The following is a 24,859-nucleotide window of genomic DNA, read 5'->3' on the forward strand; positions in this document are numbered from 1 at the left end:
GCTCCCGGCCTGGCTGCTCCCGGCCTGGCTGCTGCTGCTCCGGGCCTGGCCGCTCCCAACCTGGCTGCTCCGGGCTTGGTTGCTGATGCTATGGGCCTGGCTGCTCTGGGCTTGGTTGCTGCTGCTATGGGCCTGGCTGCTCCCGATTCGGCTGCTCTGGGCCCGGCCGCTCCGGGCCTGGCCGCTCCCAATCTGGCTGCTCCGGGCTTGGTTGCTGCTGCTCTGGGCCTGGCTGCTCCCGACCCGGCTGCTCCAGGCCCGGCCGCTCCAGGCCTGGCCGCTCCCGACCTTCATTGATTTTTTTTAATGCTAGCCATTCTGACAGATATGAAGTGATGCCTCATTGTGGTTTTAATTTGCATTTCTCTGATGATAGTGTCTGATCATTTTTTCATGTATCTATTTGCCATTTGTATGCCCTCTTTGGATAAATGTCTATTCAGGTCTTCTGCCCATTTTTAAATTGGATTGTTTATCTTCTTTTTGCTGAGTTATATGAGTACTTTATATATTTTGATATTATCCCATTATCAGATATATTATTGACAAATATATTTTCCCAGTAAGTGGGTTCTCTTTTTAATTTGATGGTGGTTTCTTTTGTGGTGCAAAGCTTTTTATTTTGATGTACATTGCTGGTTTGGTGGTTATGTACTCATTTTACTTTTTTTTTTTGTCTGCAAAGCTTTTTATTTCACTTAAGTTTTAATAATAATGCTAGATACAGTAGTTTTGGATTTCAGCCCTTGCTTTTCATTACTTCAAGTACTTCATGTACTCCCTCTGGCTTGAAGTTTCTTTTGAGAAGTCAGTTAACATTTGGGAACTCATTCGTATGTACTTTTCTCTCTCTCTCTTGCTGCCTTTAAGATTTTTTCTTTGTCTTTAACATTTGCCATTTTAATTATGATGGGTCTAGGAGTGCGTCTTTTTGGAGTCATCTTGATTGGGTCTCTGAGCCACTTGAACTCGTGTGGCATTTTCCTTTCCTAGGTTGGGAAGTTTTCTGTCATTATTTCTTTAAACAGGTGCTTTCTTCCTTGCTCATCCTCTGCCCCTTCTAATATTCCTGTACTGTGGATGTTGTTATGTTTTCTGTTGTCCCAGAGCTCCTTTAAGCTATCTTCCTTTTTAATTCTTATTTCTATTTGCTGCTTTACTTGGGTATTTATTTCTACGTTGTCTTCCAAATCACTGATTCTGTGTTTTGCTTCATCCAACCTATTTTTAATTCCTTTCAGTGTGTTCTTCATGTCAGACATGTCATTCTTCATTTCTGTCTGGTTCTTGTTAATGTCCTCCATTTCCCTTCTCATGCTGTTATAATGTGCACTTAAGTTCCTTATGTACCTTTATAATCATTGCTTCCTGATAGATTGCTTGCCTCCACCTCATTAAGTTTTTTTCCTACAGATTCCTTCTTTTCACTCATTTGGTGATTGTTTCTTTGTCTCGACATTTTACTTAGTGTATCAGTTAATGCAAATTTTTTAAAAAAATATATATTGGGTCGGCAACTAAGTAACTGCAGATTTTTAAAAGAAAATCAAAGACAATTTTTTCATGGAACTAAATAACTTTATTCTGTAATGTATTGCCCATTTTGATCAATGACCTTTTGCCATCTTTCAGGCAGCATCATAATCCCACGTTCAAAAAACTTCTGGTTTTTATTAGCAAAAAACTGAATCAGGTACGATTTGACATCATCATTATTGAAATTTTTACCATTCAAGGAGTTTTGTAAAGATCGAAACAAAAAGTAATCAGATGGTGCAAGGTCAGGACTATATGGTGGATGTGGCAAAACATCCCAACCAAGCTCCATTAATTTTTGCCGAGTGATCAAAGATGTGTGTGGCCTTGCATTGTCATGATGGAATACAACACCTTTTCGATTTGTCAATTCGGGCCGCTTTTCTTCAACTGCATTGTTTAATTTCGTTAGTTGTTCAATGTAGACATCAGAATTGATCGTTCGGTTGGGTGGTAAGAGTTCAAAGTAGACAATTCCTTTGTAATCCCACCAAACTGATAACAAAACCTTCTTTTGATGAATATCACCTTTTGATGTTGTTTGAGTTGGTTCACCTGGCCTGCTCCACGATCTTTTCTGCTTGATATTGTTGCAAACAACCCATTTTTCATCGCCAGTTATCAGTCGTTTTAAAAATGGATCATTTTCATTACGTTTCTTTAGCAAATCACAGCTGCTAATGCGTTGCGTTAACTGTGATTCTTTCAGTTCGTGAGGAACCCATGTATCGAGTTTTTGAACATAGCCAAGTTGTTTTAAGTGATTTTCAATGCATGTATGTGATACATGAAGCTTCTCTGCAATCTCACGTGTTGTACTGTGACAGTCCGAATTGATTATTGCTTTGATTAGGGCGTCATCAACTTCAACTGGACGACCAGAGCGTTTTTCATCTTTGAGTGAAAAATCACCAGAACGAAATTTGGCAAACCAATTTTGACACTGCCGTTCTTTTAAGGCTTCGTCACCATAAACAGCACATAACTTTTTATGAGCTTGCGATGCGTTTTTCCCTTTGGGGAAATAAAAAAGCAAAATATGACGAAAATGTTCCTTTTGATTTTCCATTTTTCAATGAACGCCAAACGAAAACTACAAAACAGATCAAAAAACTTTTTTTACTGATTAACAGCTGAATAGCCAACTATCAAATAACAAAATGTGTTTTACATTTGTACTATGTCTGCAAACGTAAAAATTCAACTGAAGCCATATATGTGTGAAACCCGCAATTACTTAGCTGCCGACCCAATATTTTATTGATTTTTTACAGAAAGGAAGAGAGAGGGATAGTTAGAAACATTGATGAGAGAGAATCATCGATCAGCTGCCTCTTGCACACCCCCTACTGGGGATGTGCCCGCAACCAAAGTACATGTCCTTGAGCGGAATCGAACCTGGGACCTTTCAGTCTGCAGGCGGACGCTCTAGCCACTGAGCCAAACCGGTTTCGGCAGTTAATGAAAATTTTTTTCAATAGATGGAGTTACACATATGTTGATATACGTGCTATTTCATATGTATGCTATTTTGTATTGGCAGCAAGCTTCAAAACTCCATATGTCAAATTTTCTGAAGGTGTTAACAGCATAGATATTTTTAAACTTAAAAATGTCTAATTTTGTGCCAAAAAATGTCTTGAGGTGTCCAGTGGTGTGTGTAGCCTCTTTGTTCACCTGAGCTGGATGCTCTAGGAATGCCCCTGTGTCGTGGTTTGGGCTCTCCTGGTGTAACTGGGTCTTGATTTTTGATGTCACATTTGTGGGACTTCTCTCCTCCGACTTACTCCAGTGAGGTTCAATCCCAGTGTATTCCTGGCAGCTGTCCAGTGGTCAGGGACTCCTTATTCCAGAGGAGTCTCAGATCTTGATTGACTCTGTTCTAGGCTCTACTTCCATCCCCCATGGAGCTGATTCTGCAGATAGCAGCTTGCTGGCTTCTGCCTTGCTGAGCAGTCTGGGATGGTGTCTATGGCAGGGACCTAAACTGCTGTTTCTAATTATATTAGGCAAAGACTCAAAGCCTCTAGAGTAGGGGTGTCGAACTCAATCAGAGAAGGGGCCAAAATCTAAAATCCAGCCTAAATCGCGGGCCGAATGGTTTACTGAACAGTCATAAACTGACAATGTCATAAACTGACAGCGGAGTGCAGTGATGACAGCGCGGTGCGGGCCACATTGCAAGGCCTGGTGGGCTGGATTTGGCCCGCGGGCCTTGTGTTTGACACATGTGCTCTAGAGCAGTGTTTCCCAACCTTCTCTCATGATGAGAATCACCTGGTGGAGTTGTTAAAACACAGATTCCTGAATCCCAACTAAGAAGTGCTAAACTAGAATTTTTGGGAACATATAGGTAAAATTGTATACTTAACTAGTGCTCTAACACAGATGTTATATACAGAGCACTAAGTTAGGTATGCAATTTTACTAGTGCTTAACTAGTGCTCTAACACAGATGTTATATACAGAGCACTAAGTTAGGTATGCAATTTTACTAGTGCTTAACTAGTGCTCTAACACAGATGTTATATACAGAGCACTAAGTTAGGTATGCAATTTTACCTATATGTTCTCAAAAATTCTATTATAGTTTAGCACTTCTTAGTTGGGATTCAGGAATCTGTGTTTTAACAACTCCACCAGGTGATTCTCATCATGAGAGAAGGTTGGGAAACACTGCTCTACTGCCTTTGTCTGCAGACTGATTAAATTCAGTTTGGAATGTCCTCAAGCAATCATCCACAGGTGAGGTGAGAGTTTTTCCAACAGGGTGGGACAAACAGTTAATTACCTACATGGGAGCACCATACGATTGTCAGCTGATTTTTCAACAGAAACTATGCAGGCCAGATGGGAGGGGCAAGAAATATTCCAAGTGATGAATAGCAAGAACCTACAACCAAGATTACTCTACCCAGCAAAGCTATCATTCAGAATGGAAGGTTAGATAAAGAGCTTCACAGATAAGAAAAAGCTAAAGGAGTTTTATCACCACCAAACCAGTGTTATATGAAATTCTGAAAGGTATTCTTTAAGAAGAGGAAGAAGAAAAAAGATAAAAATTATGATCAACAAATACATATCTATCAATAAGTGAATATAAAAATTAAGTGAATAAAAAATCTGATGAACAGAACAAACTGGTGAATATAATAGAATCAGGGGCATAGAAAGGGAGTGGACTGACAATTCTCAGGGGGAAAGAGATATGGGGGGTGAGGGAAGAGACTGAACAAAAATCGTTCACCTATGGATGAGGACAGTAGGGACAATAAAGATTTATTTAAAAAAACTTCAAAAAATGTATTGAAGTATCATTGGTTAATAACATAAATTTCAAGTGTACAACTTCATATATAATACAACATCTTTATACTTTTTGTGTGTTCAGCACCTGAAGCATAGTTTTCTTCTGTCATCCGAGCTTCCTCTGACCCAACTCTTTGCCCCCACCCTATTCCCTTCTGGTAACCACTATCCTCTTGTCTGTATCTATAAGTTTTTATTTTCTGTTCATATATTTGTTTTATATTCCACATAATGAGTCAGATCATGTATGACTTTATCCTTTTTCATGTGAAAACGGATACACTGGGTTGTTTACCATAGTGTACTTATTTTCTATTATAGCTGTCTTGACTAGGTTTCTCACATATTTTCCCCACTGTATTTGTTCTGAGCTATATGTACTGTTTTTCCATCTTTGATGTAATATCATCTTATAATCTTATTTCATTTTTTAATTTTGTTTATTTAGTTTCTTTGTGTGCTTTTAGATAATTTCTGATTATACATCTATTATTTCAGTTTTTAGAGCTTTGTGCATGTGTTTTGGATGTTGTCTATCACTGAAACCTGGTGGTGGTTGCCTTGTTTCAGTCTAGTGTATAATCAGAGTTCCCTTTTTTGTCTCTTGGCTTCTGGAATCTCCTGGTCATTTTGTACACAGGTCTCTGTTGCATAGACTCCCTACCTATTCTTTCTTAGAGGTGAGAGGCAAGTTCTGATGGATGATGTGCCTTGCTAGAAGTTAATAGTTAATTGGATCATAATTATCTTTATATTGGATCCTGCACATTTATTTTACTGTAATCCAATTTTAGACTTTTTTCGTTTTTCTTATAGGGAAATCATAAGTGCAAAAATATGAGTTGGATTTTCTCTGAAATTTTTTCTGCCTTTTATTTTTACAAATTGTTTTGTTTTTTTTCTCCTTTTACTTTTTTTGATGAGATACAGAGTAGGACATGATATGTATATTTTTTTTTGTTTGTTTTTGTTTTAAAAAGGTTGAAAGCACGACCTTACTCCCTACAAGGAAAAGAGTGGTGTTTTGTATAATGCTAGGGGGTTAGTTTCTGTAAACTGCTCCTTGCTGGCTGCAGTGAACTTTGGGGAAAAGTCCCAGTATTGGCTGTATACTTAATGACTGGTTACTGTGATAAAATGGCCCTTCTTCTTTTAAGATTGAAGAGAATCTCAGGTGTCTTTTGCTATCACTGTTCTTTGTAAGTTTCCCCCCTGAATTTAGTTGTTCCAGCTCAGACAGAGTTTATTAAAGGTTTTGGATTGTGGATGTTATTAATTATTGTAGAGAAATTTTAAATAGGTATATTTTTCATTCCTTCCTTCCTTATTTAGCAGATATTTGTTAAGAGTTCTGGATGGAGAGATTGCACAGTGAACATTATAGTAGGGAGTGACAGCAAACAACAAAGAAAAGTGCTGTCATCTTACTCATTGTCCCTGTGTGTAGCCTCCACTGTCTAGAAGGCAGGAGATGTGGGGAGTGTAACCAGAACCTGTCCTAAAATCTTTGCTCTGAAGTTCTAAACCAATGCTCCCCAGCCTGGCTGTGACCTTGTTCATTAGGGATTTCTACCTTCAGGGAATCAGCACTCTGGCCGAGGGGAACACTGTCCTTGGTTTTTTCCTGCCCTCATGTTCCTCCTTTGCATCCACTTCTAAACAAGAGAAATAGTTTCTTCTTTCAGCCCTTAGTGAGTAAAAACAGAAAATGGAGAGGTGAGATTGATGACCCCACATGGGTGGGGAGAAGAGACAGCAAAGTCAAACTAAGAAATAGAAATTGCTTTGTCAGTCATCTCATGACCTTGATTGAGGCTGAGCCACATAGAAGAGAACAAATTCTGTTTGGTCCATCACATTTTATTAAAGAAGATGTTTTATTCTAATTTATTGTTAAAGTTTTTGTTTAGATGAGTGTAAAATTAGATGAAATTTGCTCAAATGAGATTCCTTAATTAAATGCAGAGACTTGCAGGCTCACTGTGAGGCAGAGCTGAGAAGAGGCTCTTGGGCCAGTGCTGTGAGCAGAGGCCACAGAACTTCCTAGGCACTGCAACACGACTTCAACGAGGCAGGGCCATGGTCTCTAGGGTTTTTAGGAAGTTATATGATTGAAGAATCAGTGTTTTGAGAGAGGGTCTGAAAGGATAGTGCTGTGCAGTCTCTAGCTCCTACCCCAGCTTAGCCCTTGAGGGCCTGATTCTATCATAACTTGCCTGGAGTCCGAGGAATTGGCAGATCTCAGTATCCCCATTATTATCTAGACATATATTGGTAAGCACCTTCATGGGTTCACATTGTACTGCATACTGTGCGTTTGTACGTCACACCAAGTTTAATAAGTGTAGTTAGTTAATGCATCTCCCAGTTCCCTAAAGGATTAAAAGAAATGAAGGAAAAAATAAGAGGGGTTACTGTTTGAGGTCCATATATTGTTAGAGTTTAAAACAACTGCCAGTCTGGAATAAAGAAACAAAAGCTATGTAAATTCTTACGCCCCCAAAGCTTTAGGTGTTCTGTTGTCTGTTTATGAAGCAGTAGCTGACATTAACATAGAGTCTTCTCATGCCAGAGGTGTTAATGAAGTTGCATTGTGCAGTGGGAGAATGCCTTTTTCTGCTCACCATTAGTAACTGTGTGAGTTCGGGGATGTTCTTTAATTTCTCCAATCCTCATTTAACAAAATACATATTTACAATGAGGATAATCATAACTTTCAAGGTTATTGTGGGGAATTGGACTTCATGTAGGTGAAATGCCTGGTACAATCAGTACTTGGTAGGTAGCATATACTCAGTAAGTATCAAGCTGTTGTTATAACATGGTTTGAGCAAATGGAAGAGGAAAGGGAGAATACCTTTAGCCAGAAGCTCAGGGAAATGATCAGTATGAAATGTTTGAAATACATTTGTTGTTTTTCTGCTCTATTACATAAAGTTTTCTAAAGTGTCATTGAATATGGAATCACAATAAGACATGGTACAGTATCATAATACTCCTTAAATTCAGTCATTTGCTCAATTTCACCAGATCAGGTTCACTTGTCTTATTTGTTTTTTAATCATTTATTGAGCATATATGATAGAGAAAGCTCCTTGCGAAGCACTCTAAGGGGTATTAAGATGAACAGGATACAGTATATTATTAGAAGAACTTGTATGTGGAGGTTGGGCTCCAACATCCAGTTATGGTAAGCAAGGAAGGGATGTGAGGAGTAGGAGACATTGGCATAGGTGGATGGTGCTCATATAGACTGAACCAGCCTGAAATCCTCACTTAGAACCTGGATAGTTCTCAGGCTTACCAGGGGCCTGGCTACTGCTTTCCTGGTTATAGAAACAGGAGGAAAGACCTTACATCCTGTCCTTGATGTGACAGTGAAGAAGGACTTTCTTTAGGTTGATCCAGTAGCATTTTGGAGAGGTACACCTGGTGAGAATTTGATGTGAAGATCTCTTGTTACCCTTTCTTTTCTGTCCTTTTCTGTCCTTTTCTTTTTTCTTTTTTCTTTCTTTCTTTCTTTTTTTAAAATATATTTTATTGATATTTTTACAGAGAGGAAGAGAGAGGGATAGAGAGTTAGAAACATCAATGGGAGAGAATCATCGATCAACTGCCTCTTGCTTGCACACCCCCTACTGGGGATGTGCCCACAACCAAGGTACATGCCCTTGACCAGAATCGTACCTGGGACCTTTCAGTCCACAGGCCGTCGCTCTATCCACTGAGCCAAACCGGTTTCGGCATTGTTGTCCTTTCTTATGTTGCATATTCTTTGTGGCAGTTATGTGCTTTCAGTGTGTGTGTGTGTGTGTGTGTGTGTGTGTGTGTGTTGTGTTTGAAAGTGGAAATAATGTAATGTCTGATTTGTTATTGGGCTATTTCAGTATTAGTAACTTTCCTTGTCCCTGCTGCTATTCAATCTAGCCTGCATCTAAAATGCATAATTAAATCTTTCAGTGAACTGGATTTCCTTGGTGCTTTTATGTTTTTATCCACATTACTCCAGTCCCCTCACTCTTCACCTTACATAGATGTAAGTAGATTCACAGTGCTCCCCAAACTCGAAGCATTTGTTTGAATGGTGACCATACCCCAAGTAACTGGGTACTGGAGTTTTTTCCTAACTCTAGAAAATCAAATCTTTATTTCTCAGCTATAGACTTCCAGAAGTAGATTCAATAGGAATTTTTATGATTAAATATGAATATTATTATAAAGTAATAAAACATTTTCCACTAAAATAACAATATATAGCACTTTTAGATCCAAAGAAACAATGCTTTTTTTTCAGCAGTCACTTAGTGGAGCTTTTTTGCCTGCCTCTTTTGGAGTGGCATTAGAGTTGCTTTACCAGCAACATAGGATCCCCGTCTTGTGACTGGATAGTTTTGTTCACTACTTTTCTCCCACATTTTCACTCCTTAAGATCTCCTCATTAACTAATAGTAGCTTCTTCTCATCCTGCTATCAGCCCTTTACTGTTGCTTTGCCTTTGTAGCCTGGGAGGATGGTAAGGAAGGGGCCTTCCAAGAACCCTTGAAAAACAGGAGACTCTGATGCCCAGAACCAGGATGAGGGTCATTCTGAACCTAAGAGGAAGCAGTATGGCACACATATACCTGTCCCTTTCAAAGTAATGCGATTGGTGATGGATTGAAAAGCCACCCACTACAGGGATCAGAAGCACCAGCAAGCATCCTGCAAGTCAGAGACCAGCTGTGTGGTCCTTTGTGTGCTCCTGTCAGGAGGGCCCTGTTACCAGGTACACCCTTTCCATTTGCCTTTTCCTGCTGCTTCTATGAAGAAGGCATTCCTCAGTGTTCTTTTGTATGTCAGTTACATTATTACTTAGCAGGGACATTTGGGGAAATTGATACAAAATAAGATAATTCTGATGATAAACTGGTATTTCTGCACATTGAAAGCAAAGGTTTGTCCATCTTTTCACAGATGCATGTTCCTTGTCTTCATGATTCTAAGTGACTCCTTTCACTAGAGGAATTCAAGCTAGGGTTTTGCATTATTGAATCTTACAGAAGAAAGAACCAGGGACTTTTCAGTGATAGGATTCTAAAGAGGCATAAGCTGGTGGAGGGCAATGAATAATCAAACCCTGGCAGCACCAAGATTAGAAAGGAAGGGGGGAATTAGTGGAACTATGAGATTACAATTTGAAATAAATTCTACCAAGACCTTGGAAAGTACTGTACATATGGAGCAGAATTTTAAATAATTAAAATGATTAAATTTGGCAGCACATCTTTAACTTGGAGAGAAAAGAAAAGGCAAAAAATATCAAAAGTTCCTTTGGGAATTTATGAATATAAACAGATGATAAGGAAAACTTTCAGAGCTGAGAATAAAAAAATATATATATATATATTTCAGAGAGGGGTAGGGAGAAGAGAGAGATAGAAACACCAATGATGAGAGAGAATCATTGACCGGCTGCCTCTTGCATGCCCCCCTTACTGGGAATCAAGTCCACAACCCGAGCATGTGCCCTTGACTGGAATCGAACCTGGGACTGTTCAGTCCCCAGACTCTATCCATTGAGCCAAACCAGCTAGGGCTGAAAATTTTTTGTTATTTGCTAGAAAATAAGCAGTTGTAAGCCTCATTTGGGATAGAAATTCATGTTATGGGCTGCTTATTCTCTGATCATCAACAAAGAAAATAAATCGAGAGGTCATGAGTGACACAATGTCATTGAAATTCCAGAAAAGCTGCAGCAGGCACTGCTACCCTGGCTGGAAGCTTCCACTGTGCTGGATGGTAACAGGCTATCTTGTTTGTACTAGGGAGAAAGGGGTGGGAAGCAGTTTAAGGCATTGGCACAGCTTAATGTATGGGGTTTAACTGAATTAACAGGAGGTAAGTTAAACACAGCAGCATATCTGCCTCCGTGGGTCATCCCTGCTCCCTCCCTCCCCTGTACTTAATCTCAGTGCATAGCCCCATTGCCAACCACCAGATGTCATCCTTGTCTGCCTCTTGTCTTTGTGCTTTGCCTAGTATAATTTCATTTCTTAGTATAATATCTTCATGTCCATCTACTTCTCTCAGCTACCTTCCCTCCCACTTGGATTACGGCCACAGTTTCCTCCTTGGTAACCTGTCCTCCAGTCTTGCCCTCCTTTGGTTATTCTCCCCCCCCCCCCCCCATGCAGCCATGATGGTTTTTCGTAAGTGTGTTTGATCATGTCACTCCACTCCTTCAATAATTCCCTGGTGCCTTTGAGATAAAATCCCCACCCTTCCCTGAAGTTTTTCTTGCCACTTCCTCTCTTATATATTCTACTGTGTGTCTTAAAGGCCGTGTTCCATCTCTTTTCTCTCAACTTTCTGTCTTTATTATACCGATTCTTCTGCCTAAATCAGCGGTCGTCAACTTTTCGGACCTCACAGACCATCAGTGATCCAGGGACCACCAGTTGGCAACTGCTGTTCCAAAGGTTTCCTTAAACCAGCGGTTGCCAACCTTTTGGACCTCATGGACCACCAGTGGTCTGCAGGCACTGGTTGGCAACTGCTGGCCTAAATACCTTTCCTCGGCTCCCCTTTAGCTTGGCTAACTAACCTGTTCTTACAGCAAGTCTTAGCTCTCTCCTTGGTTCTCCCATAGCATTTGTTTGTGCCAGCTGATTTGTCTGCTTCACACTCCAACCCAGACTTGAAACAATGGATGGTCACAGGGCCATTTACTGTTGCATTTCCTGTGCAGAATGCCTGCATGAGTTGATTCAGAATAAAAACTTGTTGACTATTGAATTAAGTAATAATAGGGGACTCAAATGTCTCTTTACTGGTTTTCAGGGTGTCATACTTTTTAGTTGTGTACAGTTGCAGATTTGATCAATATTGCTTATACTTAAAAAACCTGGTTATTTGCCCGGTATTCAATATTAATAATCCAGGAGATTAATTCTTTTTGAATTAGTCTATATTTGAGTTAATGGTTGATCCTTGCCAGTTTTTCTTTTTCCTTTCCTTAGGTTGTTGAGAAGAACTACTTCAGTTGATCATTCTTTTCTTTTATTCTCATTATTCAACTTATTTGTCAAATATTGTTGAACATTTGAACCTTGTACCTATAGTTCCTGCTCTAAAGTGGTACTGACTCTGGTGGATGAGGACCAACTCAGCCTTTATGTGGGATCCACATATCCCACTAGGTTGTCTTTGATTATCATAGGACCTCTAGAAGCCATCCGTGTATCACCATCACCCTTATTTTATTGAGACTCAGAGAAGTAACATGATTTTCTAAAGTGGCCAAGCAGAAACCAGAATTTAGTCTCTTAGATTTTAATTCTACATGTTTTATCTTATCTTCTGCTGAAATATATGCTTAATAATCTGATGCCAGGATAAACCAAGTGATGTCAATTAATATATCTGCATAATTTTTCTGTTCTTTTATTTTGAATTAAAACATGTCACATCACCTTTAAATTTTTTTCAGTGGAAGTCTTTCTAAAGGTAAACACCAGCAGTCAAATTGAAACTGGACAGTAAATGGGTCCTGGTGCCCACTGCTACCTGAGTCAAATAAGTAGAGACAAGGTTGAATCTTTATGGTGCCAGAACTCTGAGAGCAGCAGGTTTAGCACCCTGAAAAGACTGCGCACGCTGGCATTTCATCTCAAGTCAGCCTTTACATATGGCCAGAGGGTAGGAAAAAAATCTAAAACTAGTGAGTCCCCTGGGTCTACTTTCTGTCATTGTCCTTGCAAAGATTAGTCCTTGAACACTGCAAAGATTAGCATTTAAAATGTACCTTTTTTTCTGAGTAATGATCCCATCTGCGCTTCGAGGTTGCCTTTTCTTTATAGCCCTGTTGATTCTTCTTGTAACAGGTCCTCCAATTTCCCAGAATCTATAAGAAAATCTCTCTTCTATTATGTACCCCTCTCCTATGAAAGTTTCAGTTGTTGAAACAGAATCAGTGGTTTGTGCCTCTTCAGTTACAGGAAAGATACAGCTTCTTGTTCTGGCATTCAAGGCATCACACATTTTGGCCTGAATCTGCCTTTTCTGCTTTTTTCTTTTCCTTTTCCTTTTCCTTTTCCTTTTCCTTTTCCTTTTCCTTTTCCTTTTCCTTTTCCTTTTCCTTTTTCTTTTTCCTTTTTCTTTTTCTTTTTCTTTTTCTTTTTCTTTTTCTTTTTCTTTTTCTTTTTCTTTTTCTTTTTCTTTTTCTTTTTCTTTTTCTTTTTCTTCCTCTTCCTCTTCCTCTTCCTCTTCCTCTTCCTCTTCCTCTTCCTCTTCCTCTTCTCTCTTTTCTCTTTCCTTGTCTTCCTGAACTATCCATTTGTTGGTTCAATACCTTGCTGGCATAGAAAACACATTTGAATGCATTGACTGAACTTTAGTCAGGACATATTTGGGGGATACACATTCAAACCAGTGGTTATGGGTATATCACAGACATGTTTTAAGACTGGTGGGAATGGAGAAGGGCAAGTGAGTGACTTAGATAAGTCAGGAGTTCTTCCAGGAACCATAAGCCTCAGTCTGGACTTGAGGTAGAAACAGGAGTGACCAGTTGGGCCAACCCAGAGAGGGTTGTTCCTGCCAGAGGGAATGGTTTAATCAAGCCCATGAAAAATTGAAAGAATATTGTGTTGGTGGAACACAAAGCAAAGGGATGTGGGGAACGAGGTCAGCCATCTAAGCAGGGAAGTGAAGACTAAACACGAAAGCCAGTAAAAGTCTATCTCCAATACTGTGGATATAATAAAATATTATTGGATGTGTCAACTTGTACCTCTGCTTCTATTAAATCTAATATGCAAGTGAGCCAAGACTAGCACTGATCTTGTTGCTCTTACTGTCTCTCTCCCACCCACAGCCCCATGTGTGCCATATTGACTGTTCATAACCTTTTACATGTCCTTCCTTGCCTGACCTCCAGTGGATTTAGTGGTAATCAGCAAAATGCTCAGAGGGGAGCAATGTTAAGATGAAGCAGTATCCTGGAAAAGCCACTACCCAGGCCTGTAACTCAGTTGGTTAGAAGGTCATTCTGATATGCCAAGGTTTCGTTTTGATTCCAGGTTAGGACACATATAAGAATCAACCAGTGAATGCATAAATAAGCGGAACAACAAATTAATGTCTCTCTTCCTCTCTCTCTAAAAATAAATAAATAAAATAGGTAAATTTGTAATATAAAATGTGACCAGACAGAATAATAATCTTTAAACTTTCAAACACTTAGACTGGTAATTCTATGAGTTAGGGACCTTGCCTGTCATATAGCACAGGCTCAGACACAGGGTAGGCATAATGCCGAAGAAGGATGTGTGTATATGTGAATAATTGTGCGCGTGCGTGCGTTTGTGTGTGTGTGTGTGTGTGTGTGTGTGTGTGTGTAGAATACCTATACATATACAGATCTACAACGTAGTGACTAGACATTTATATAATTTACCAAGTGATTCTCTTCAATAATTCTAGTACCCATCTGGCACCATACATAGTTGTTAATAAGTTATTATACTATTATTGACTATATTCCCTATGCTGTACTTTACAGCTCCCTGTTTTATAACTGCCAATTAGTATTTTTCAGTCCCTTTCTCTTTTTCACCCAGCCCCCCAACCACCTTTCCATATGGCAACCATCAGTTTGTCCTCTGTACCATATAATTAAAATTATATGGTATTTATCTTTCTCTTTTTGACTTATTTTGTTTAGCATATTACCCTCTGGGTTCATCCATGTAGTTTCAAATGGTAAGATTTCATTCTTTTTTATAGTTCAGTAATATTATATAAAACATCACCATATCTTCTTTATCCATTTGTCTTTTGATTAGAGCATTTAATCCATTTGTATGTAAAGCAATTATAAATATACAATTATCACTTTGTTTTATAATTGTTTTTTGTAGTTCTTCTCTGTTCATTACTCTTTTGCTTTCTTCTCTTGTATGTTGATGACTTTTTGTAGTGTTATGTTTAATTCTCATATATCTTGTAGGTTTTTGGTTTGCGGTGACCATGTGCATCATATATACCAAGTTTATAAGCAATCTGTTTTAAGTTGATGGTCACTTAAGTTTGAAAACATTATAAAATACTACCATTTTTACTCAGTCCTTTTCACTTTTATTTTTTTGCCATTTTTTATTTCGTGTGTGTTTGTGTATTTGTGTGTACCTCTTAATTTACTATTGCAGTTACTCATGATCTTCCTACATTTGCCTTTAAACCTATGTACTACTAGCTTTAGTCTTGGTCGACCCACAGCTTTTATAATGTGTTTGTTTTTGTCACAGAGAATTATTTTCTTTGTGATATTTTCTTATATTTTTTATTTTTCCCTTCTTCTTAACAAAGACCTTTTAACATTTCTAGTAATACTGATTGGGTGGTGGTGAATCTTTCAGCTCTTTCTTGTCTTGGCTTGTGAGAATGCTTTCCCCTATTGTTTTTAAATCCCCCCCAAATTGGAGTGTCCTTGTCAAAGCATATTTTTTTGGGGAAGTTGTTAATCCTTACCCAAAGATATTTTTTTCAAACATTGCTCTTTTTTTGGGGGGGGGGGGGGGGAGGAGTGGGGCGGCGTGTGTGGAGAGACATAGAGGGAGGAGAGAGATATTGATGTGAGAGAGATGCATTGATTGGTTTTCCTCTTGCACACGCCCTGACCCAGGATCAGGCCTGCAAGCCAGGTAGATGCCCTTGACTTGGAATGGAACCCCGATTCTTTGGTCCATGGGCTGACCAAGCCAAACGGGCCAAAGCACTACAGCACATTTTGTAGAGTTAATATATTTCTCCTCAAAATCTGGGGCTACTGTCTTAAACTTGGTTTGTAGGAAACATCTGGCAATTCTTTGTACCTTTGTTTTCTGCTATTTTGATATTTAAATTAGTGCTAAATCAGCTGGGTTCTTTGGTTCGGCCATCCTCATTTTAGGGTGATTTAGAGAAATCTGTCCTTCAAACATGTGCTGTACAAAGTTAAAGTTAGCCTATTGGCTTGCCCCTGTTGTAGTTTTATTGCTTCATACTCTTCAGTTTTGAAATATATCTGGGTTAGGATTGAAGATAAATGCAAACCAGTATGTTATTAAAAGTTTTTTTTTGTTTTTTGGTTTTCTTTTTAATGCTTTCTTTTCTAAGCAATGTCCACGCAGTTCAGAAATGTTGCTCTCTAACCTGTATAACCATCTGGGTGTGTTTTCAAATAAAAATTTGCTGGTGATCTCCATTTTCCTCAGCAGCCTGCATACTCTTCTATGTCCAGAAGCAGAGATTTCCTTGCTTTTTCTTTGTGTGAAAACTTTCTGATTATCTCACCCAGGATCTGGATTTTAAAGTTTAAATTCTAGAGTAGATTTAAAGAAGGGTATGTGAACTCCGCTGAGGGGTATTTGTCTTTTCCTCTGTTATCAGTCAGGTTTTAGTCCTTCTCGGGCAGTGGTCGCTAACCCATAGTCTGCAGACCACTGGTGGTCTGTGAGGTCTGAAAGGTTGGCTTCCGCTATTCTAGGGCATTCGGGATCTGAGGCAAGGACTGTTCTAGTAGGGGTTCTGGGAAAAGCTTTGGACTAGGTAATTCTAGCCGGAGACCAGAGTTCTGATCCAGTTCTGTTATCACCCAACTAGATGACAATCTCAGCCTCACTCACCTCATCTGTGAGTATTAGATCAAACCCTGATCTTGAAGACTCCTCTGAACTCATGACTTGTTTTGTGTCACTGAACCAGGTAGAGATGATACCTGGCCTGTCAACCATGTAGAAAACCACCTGTGACACAGTGAGCATAGAATCAGACCAAGGGTTATAACTTAATCATAAAGGAAAATGCAGATATTTTCCTGTGTCACACTTGATAGGGAGAGTGTGAAATGATTCCTGCTGCTTAGGTTCTGCACGGAAGAACAAACAGTCATTTTACCCTTTCCCTCATGGCCCTATTTAGACCAGAAGTGTACAGTAGAGACATGGTAGCTGCTGGCAGGATAAAGACTCCTCCACTCAGGGGTTCTTCAGTGCCAGTCACTTTTCATTATGAGTTCCTACAGCAGATGGACAGTGTTGGTGGGGAGATTAATCTTTGTGGCTGCATGTTCATCTCCCTGACTTCCGGGAGGGGTCCAACAGCCACAGCCAAGAGAGTTCTGGGCGTCACCTGGTTGAACCAGCATGTGCTAGAGAAATAATAGTCCAGCTACCTAGAGGAAAATAAGAGCTCAAGTCATTTTTCTTAACATGTTTTTAAAAGTAAGTGTTTTAAATCACAAAAGTTAAAAACCAATAAAAGCATACTAAATGCAGAAAACTTAGAAAACACAGAAAAGCAAAAAGAAGGCACAATTGCATTAATTCTAATCTAACCATCTATTAGTGTATATATTTTTAATATGCTTTCTAGGCCTATGCATATTTTCTCCTCAGAATAATATCATGCTTTCCTTCTTCACCTATTTCCATTTGAATAAAATACTTTCACATGTTTTTTTTAATGGTGGAATAGCCAGGTATACTGATAATTACTACTGTAACATGCCTTTTTTTAGAAGCCCTCTCAGTCTGTAAAGTCCCCTATTCTTTTTTTCTTTAAAGTATTACATATGTGTCATTATTCCCCCATTGCCCCACCCCCTATCCCTTCACTCATGCCCTCACCCTCTTGGTATCTGTGGCCATTGTTTAGGCTTATATGCATGCATACAAGTCCTTTGTTTGATCTTCCCCCCTAACACCCATTTTTAACAACTTTTAGGGTTTGTCATTATAGCACCAAATCCTAATCTTTTAGGGAGTCAGTGATTGTCTTTAGGACATTCTTGAATTTACTAGTAAAAGCAGCAGGACTCAATTCCCAAAGAAATAGCAATCTTAGGATATTCTGGGTCCTCTGTTGGCTCCAAAGAAAAAAGCAACTGAACTGTTGATGAGTCTGAATTGGGTATGAAGGGAACAATGTAAGAATTTGGGGTGCTGTCACTGTCCAAGCCTAGTGGACTGAGTTCTTGGTGTTGCTCCCCCGCTAACTGCTAGGCAGGAAGCATTGCATGCACAATGGTTTCACTGGACCTTTTCTCTGGGAATGATAGGTTAAGGCTTTTGAAACTTAACTATATTCATCATGGATGAAATTATGTAAAAACTTTAAATTTTGCCCTAGCCGGTTTGGCTCAGTGGATAGAGGGTCACCCTGCGGACTGAAGGGTCCCAGGTTCGATTGCAGCCAAGCGGCACATGCTTGGGCTGCGGGCTTGATCCCCGGTGGGAGGGCATGCAGGAGGCAGCCACTCAATGATTCTCTCTTATCATTGATGTTTCTATCTTTCTCTCCTTCTTCCTTCCTCTCTGAAATCAATACACATATATTAAAAAAAAAAAAAAACTTTCAAATTGGATATGCCAAAAAGTCTCCAAAAAATTAATAACTTAGCACATTTGTTATTTAACTCTTTTATAACAAAATCCTAGTTGATTAGGAAACCCTTATTTTTACCAGGAAATTTCTGGCCTAATCTTACCTAGGCAAGTTTAATTGAGGCAAGTTTGAGAAACTTTTCTTTTGCTTATCTCTCTCCTTCCATCAAAATGCCTTGCCATAGCCGGTTTTGCTCAGTGGGTAGAGTAGTGGCCTGGGACACATACCTTAGACCCAGACTCCGCCCTGGCTTTGGCCCTGGTCAGGGTGCATGCAGAAAGCAACCGGTCAATGTGTTTGTCTCACATCGATGTTTCTCTGTCTTTTTTCTCTCTTCCACTCACTCTAAAAGATCATTGGAAAAATATCCTTTGGGTGAAGATTAACAAAAAAAACAAAAACCAAACCAAAACAAAAAAATCCAATGCCTTTAGCTACGAGACTAGTATACTATGTGCACTTTTAATAGTTGTCCTAGAAGCACCAGATAATTGAAATAGCATAAGATTCAATAGGTGTTTCTTAATTAAGCATCCAATAAGAGGCCAGGAGCTATAGTACAGTGATTGATGTAGTATAGTCATTGGCTGATGTAGGAAAAATTGCCTCACTGCAAAGGTAATTTGAGGATGTCTAAATGTTGCCTCTGGTGTATATATGATCATCCTTGTCTTTTTTTTCCTTAGGTGTTTCTTTATAAGTTGTTGAACTCAAAATAGTTTTTATTCTGTTGCTGGAAGCTAATTTTAAGATCATTCTGACTTTTTAATGATTTTGGTCTTTCTTTCCTCCCATAACTTAATTCTTTTGTTTTTCTTACTCAGCCTTTTCTTATGGTATCTGTCTCTGTCTGTCTGTCTGTCTGTCTCTCTCTCTCTCTCTCTCTCTCTCACTCACTCACTCACTGGAAAAATTCTTCTATTATGGAATTCTAAATTGTTATATACCTTACAAGTCTATACATGCCCTTGGAAATGGTTCTAAGGCAGTGATTATAAAACCAAATGCCCATAGGGGTAGGAATGTCTGAAAGTGAGGAGCAACACCTGATGAGTGTCAGGGAAGTGAGAGGGGCAACCACTAGGGACTGGACCCTTAGGATCTACCTGAGGGGCTGGCAGCTGTTGCATTCCTGCAGATTATGGCCATTGGGGTGGAGGCCTGGTGCCGCCAAATGATCTGATTTCTCAAAAGAAACTGGAAATACGGATTTTTTTTTTTCTTTGTAGTATGTTTGAAAATGTAAAAATTATATACATTGCATTAAATTAAAAAAAATGTATGGATCAAACAAAACATGTCCGTGTCCCAGATTATGCTCACAAAAGGCCAGTTTATAGTCTTTGCTCTAAAGGGTGTTTTGCCTCCCCCCCCCCAGAAATTAACACTATTAATGAAGAAGAGTGTGTGGGTGCTAAAATGTCTTAAAGCTGGCTAGGTTTTATTATTTTTTTAAAAAATCACCTTTAGCAAGGACATATTACTTAACTATAAAGTTTTGATGAATCAGTTGTAGCACTTAACTCTTTAATTGCATGTTATAGCATCTTGTTATTTTGTAGTCGCTCAGGTACAGAGCATACTTGTAAAAAGACAGTGGAGTTTTAGGCTAATAGATCTCCAGCCAAGTGCCTAATTTTGATGTATGACTTTGTCTTAATTTCCAAATAAAAGTGTTCTTAATTGAATCTAGAAGAATCTATGAGCAATAACTGTAGGATTTTTTTCCTTGAATCCTTGACCATATGTTAGCAATGTAAGGTTGAAAAAATTGAAAATTAATTTTGACACTGTTATCAGATGGATATTCATGTATTTTCTGTTTCTTTCTTTAAAGATTTGAACATGGAATTCAATCCTTCAGACCATCCTCGAGCCAGCACAATATTTCTCAGTAAATCTCAAACAGACGGTAGGTTGCTAATTTATATATATTTTTTCTTTCAAAAAAAGCAAGGCCTATGTTAATCACTAGTGTAAGTTTTCATTTCCCACTAGAATCCTTTGTAATGACCTCCCCCAAATATATTGTTTGATACTAGTTCTCTTGGGGGTTTCTTTCTTTTGTCTTAAGTTACCGTATTTTTCGGACCATAAGACGCACTTTTTCCCCCCCAGAAGTGGGGGGAAAAAGTCCCTGTGTCTTATGGTCCAAATATAGCCTACACATATACTGTAAAAAAAAAGTTTTTTTACTTGCCCGGCTCTGTGTGGTCTCTGTGTGCTTGCCCGGCTATAAAATGGTTCTAAATGCTGCTGTTTACTTTACAGGGTTGATTACATGTGTTTATGACTGTGATGTTGGGTTTTAATGCACATAAAATATTTTAAGACACTATTTGTTTCAGAATCTTTTTTTCTTCATTTCCCTTCTCTAAAAACTGGTGCGTCTTATGGTCCGAAAAATACGGTATATTTTTAGAATTTTCTATTTGAAGCAATGTTGCCAATCAGCTGTGAATATTCTATGTCAGTAATTTTCTATCCTGAGAGTCACAAATTTTTCTTTAAGAATTGATATTTGCATAAGTTCTCTAAAGATCAGAAGCATTGGTTTCCTAGATGGTTTGTAAAAGAAAGCAAAATATATTTTATCCCAGGTGTGTGTGGAATTTCTCCTGAGTTTTTTTTTTCCTTCTCTTTCCAGTACCAGCTTATCTCACTTTTCCATGGTCCTTAGCTACAAAGGAGAGATAAAACTTAAACAATGATCATAAATCTTCTCATTTGGATTCCTATAGAATAGGGGTGTCGAACTCAATCAGAGAAGGGGCCAAAATCTAAAATCCAGCCTAAATCGCGGGCCGAATGGTTTACTGAACAGTCATAAACTGACAATGTCATAAACTGACAGCGGAGTGCAGTGATGACAGCGCAGTGCGGGCCACATTGCAAGGCCTGGCGGGCTGGATTTGGCCCGCGGGCCTTGTGTTTGACACATGTGCTATAGAAGAAAAGAGTATTAGGAGAAAGGTGTTACATGATGATATTGTGACTAGGATGTTATATTACAACTAGAGGCCCCATGCACGAAATTGTGCAAGGGGCTTGGCCCTCACAGCTGTGGCAGCTTGCCTTGACCTTTGCAGCCAACCCCTAGCAGCCCCAGCTTCATCCGTGATGTGTGGTCTAATTAGCATATTATGCTTTTATTATTATAGATAGAGTCCTGTGTGATTCTATTCCTGACTTGGCAAATTGCTAAGCTTTAATTTAAAGAAGGTCCTCAATTGACTAGAAAATAACAACATATTCAAGACAGTAAGTTCATTATAGGAATTGATAATTCCTCAATAATGATTAGGTAATAATTTTGATATGGTATAATGCTGATGTAATATTGGTGATCTTTAGTTAAGCAGACCACTGACTTGATTTGAGACAACTGGGTGTATTATTATTATTATTATTATTATTTTAAATCAATGTTTTTAAGAGAAAGAATAAATCATTGTACACTTTAAATACTTGTGAAACTTTGAATGTATTGGGGTGGGGGGAATAAAAACAAAATTTTGCTTTCTTGGCCTGGTAAAGTGGAAAGCCATTGAAAGAAGGGTAGGATATGGCAAGAGAAGGAAAGTGACAGTGGGGATGAGTGAGGGCTTGGGAATGATGGAAAACGAGAATTAACATTTTTTACACTTAATGTTAGTGCTGTGAAAACCAGCTATAGGAGTGACATACTTTTGGGTTTGGTTCTTCCAGTGAATTCAGGGTGCAAACCAACATCATTCTGAAGTTTTTCTGATTAGATTTACATGAAATTGCATTAGAGCCTCTAAGTTGGTAACACATGCCTTGATCATCATGATAAAAGGAAATTCAGCAATTATCTGACCTAACAAGAATTGCTCTGGAAGGAAGGAGTTAGGGAAGTATATATCTTCCCCCTTCACATCTATAGCAGGTCTCATTCACTCCTTTTTTTCTGGAACACAAGGTATCAATTCCTCTCACCCTTCTATTCATTGCTTCAATTTTTCTTTAAATGCTGGAGCTTTCCATTCAACATATGAAATGATTTATTTGAGTCTCACAGGTTAAACAATAAAATGAACAATAGCCAACACCTTCCTGACGTGTTCCTCTCTACTCTTCTGCTTAGTGAAAACTTCTATACCATCTCTACCTTTTCTCTTTCCATTCAGTATTCCACAGGTGACTTCTTTTCAATCGCTATTCTGTGCAGGATATGTTGTTGTAAGGTTGCCTAAAAGACCTTTTGCCTCCTTTAGCTCTTGAATGCTCATGGCACTCGCTGCCATTGGCTATTTCTTCTCCTTTGGCTTCCTATTATCAAACAGGCCAATTTGCTGAAAACAAGTCCATCTAATAATTGCTTTAAATTTTAAAATAGGTAAATTTGATAACTTTAGTGGTTTAATTCTTTGGTAAATTAATTTATTGCTAGAGAATTTTGACTATTTGGAAAATCTGTCCTGAAAACTCCTTTTCTTAAAAAAAAAACAAACACCAAAGGTTGATACTCTTACAAATGTTCCCCATTTCCCCCTCCTTTACCAACTCCACCCAGACGCCACCCTCATACCCTCCAGTCTTCACCACATTATTATATGTGTCCATGGGCTATTATGCATATATGCATATGTTCTTTGGCTAATCTCTTCCAGTCTCCTCACCACCACACTTCTCTCTGAGGTCTGTCAGTCTGTTCCATGTGTCCATGCTCTGGTTCTATTTTGTTCATTAGATTCTACATACAAGTGAGATAATATGGCATTTGTCTCTCTTTGATTGGCTTTTTTCACTTCCCATCATACTCTCCAGGTATATCCACACTGTCACAAAGGTAAGAGTTTCTTCTTTTTTATAGCCTCATAGTATTACATTGTATAAATGTACACATTTTAAAAAAAAATCAAATCATCTATTGATGAGCACTTGAACTGTTTCCAGATCTTGGCTAAATAACTTGGGGGATTGAACCTGCAACCCAGGTATGTGTCCTTAACTGGAAATTGAACCCATTACCCTTCTAACCACTGAGCAAAACCAGCCATTACCTTTGCCCATTTATTATTTGGATTGTATGTTTTCCGGGTGTTGAGTTGTATAAGTTCTTTATATATTTTGGAAAATAACTCCTTACCAGATGTATCACTGGTGAATACGTTCTACCATACAGTAGGTTTCCTTCTCATTTTGTTGATGGTTTCTTTTGCTGTGCACAAGCTTTTTAGTTTGATGTAGTTCCCATTGTTTATTTTTCCCCATTGTTTCTCTTACCATAGGAGATAATCAGCAAAAATGTTGCTACAAGAGATGTCTGAGGTTTTATTGCCTGTGCTTTCTTCTAGGATTTTTATGGTTTCATGACTTACAATTAAGTCTTTTATCCATTTGGTGTTAATACCTGTGTATGGTATCAGTTGGTAGTCTAGTTTCATTTTTTGCATGTACCTGTCCAATTTTCCCAACACCATTTATTGGAGAAACTGTCTTTACTCCATTTGATGCTCTTGCCTCGATTGTCAAAAATTAGTTGATCATAAAGACATGGGTTAATTTCAGGGCACTCTGTTCTCTTCCATTGACCCATCTTCCTGTTCTTACGCCAGTACCAGGCTGCTATGGTTACAATGATCTTGTAGTATAGTTCATGGTCGCCAACCTTTCAGACCTCACGGACCACTGGTTGGAGACCGCTGATATAGTTTGATATCAGATATTGTGATAACTCCAACTTGGTTCTTTTTTCTCAAGATTGCTGAGTCTATTTGTGATCTTTTGGAGTTCCATATAAATTTTACACCTCTTATTAAATTTTTGTTTTATTTCAATAGTAAATGGGATTGTTTTCTTAGTTTCTCTTTCTGAGGGTTTATTATTGGTGCATAAACATGCCACTGATTTTTGTATTGGGTCGGCAACTAAGTAATTGCGGATTTTTTAAAAAATTTTTTCATGGAACTAAATAACTTTATTCTGTAATGTATTGCCCATTTTGATCAATGACCTTTTGCCATCTTTCAGGCAGCATCATAATCCCACGTTCAAAAAACTTCTGGTTTTTATTAGCAAAAAACTGAATCAGGCACAATTTGACATCATCATCATTATTGAAATTTTTACCATTCAAGGAGTTTTGTAAAGATCAAAACAAAAAGTAATCAGATGGTGCAAGGTCAGGACTATATGGTGGATGTGGCAAAACATCCCAACCAAGCTCCATTAATTTTTGCCGAGTGACCAAAGATGTGTGTGGCCTTGCATTGTCATGATGGAATACAACACCTTTTCGATTTGTCAATTCGGGCCGCTTTTCTTCAACTGCATTGTTTAATTTCGTTAGTTGTTCAATGTAGACATCAGAATTGATCGTTCGGTTGGGTGGTAAGAGTTCAAAGTAGACAATTCCTTTGTAATCCCACCAAACTGATAACAAAACCTTCTTTTGATGAATATCACCTTTTGATGTTGTTTGAGTTGGTTCACCTGGCCTGCTCCACGATCTTTTCCGCTTGATATTGTTGTAAACAACCCATTTTTCATCGCCAGTTATCAGTCGTTTTAAAAATGGATCATTTTCATTACGTTTCTTTAGCAAATCGCAGCTGCTAATGCGTTGCGTTAACTGTGATTCTTT

The 24,859-nt window shown here is 38.6% G+C and overlaps 1 protein-coding gene across 1 annotated transcript in view; it reads left to right on the forward strand.

Moving 5' to 3' along the window:
- CCNY (cyclin Y) overlaps positions 1-24,859 on the forward strand; it is a 145,838-nt gene that overhangs the window by 46,403 nt on the left and 74,576 nt on the right. The window contains exon 2 of the mRNA XM_084877104.1: positions 20,087-20,161. Coding sequence (XP_084733230.1) covers positions 20,087-20,161 — 75 coding nt within the window. The remainder of the gene's footprint in view (positions 1-20,086; positions 20,162-24,859) is intronic.

This window comes from Pipistrellus hanaki (genome assembly GCF_964339955.1).
Source record: "Pipistrellus hanaki genome assembly, chromosome: 1".
Classification (NCBI taxonomy): Eukaryota; Metazoa; Chordata; class Mammalia; order Chiroptera; family Vespertilionidae; genus Pipistrellus; species Pipistrellus hanaki.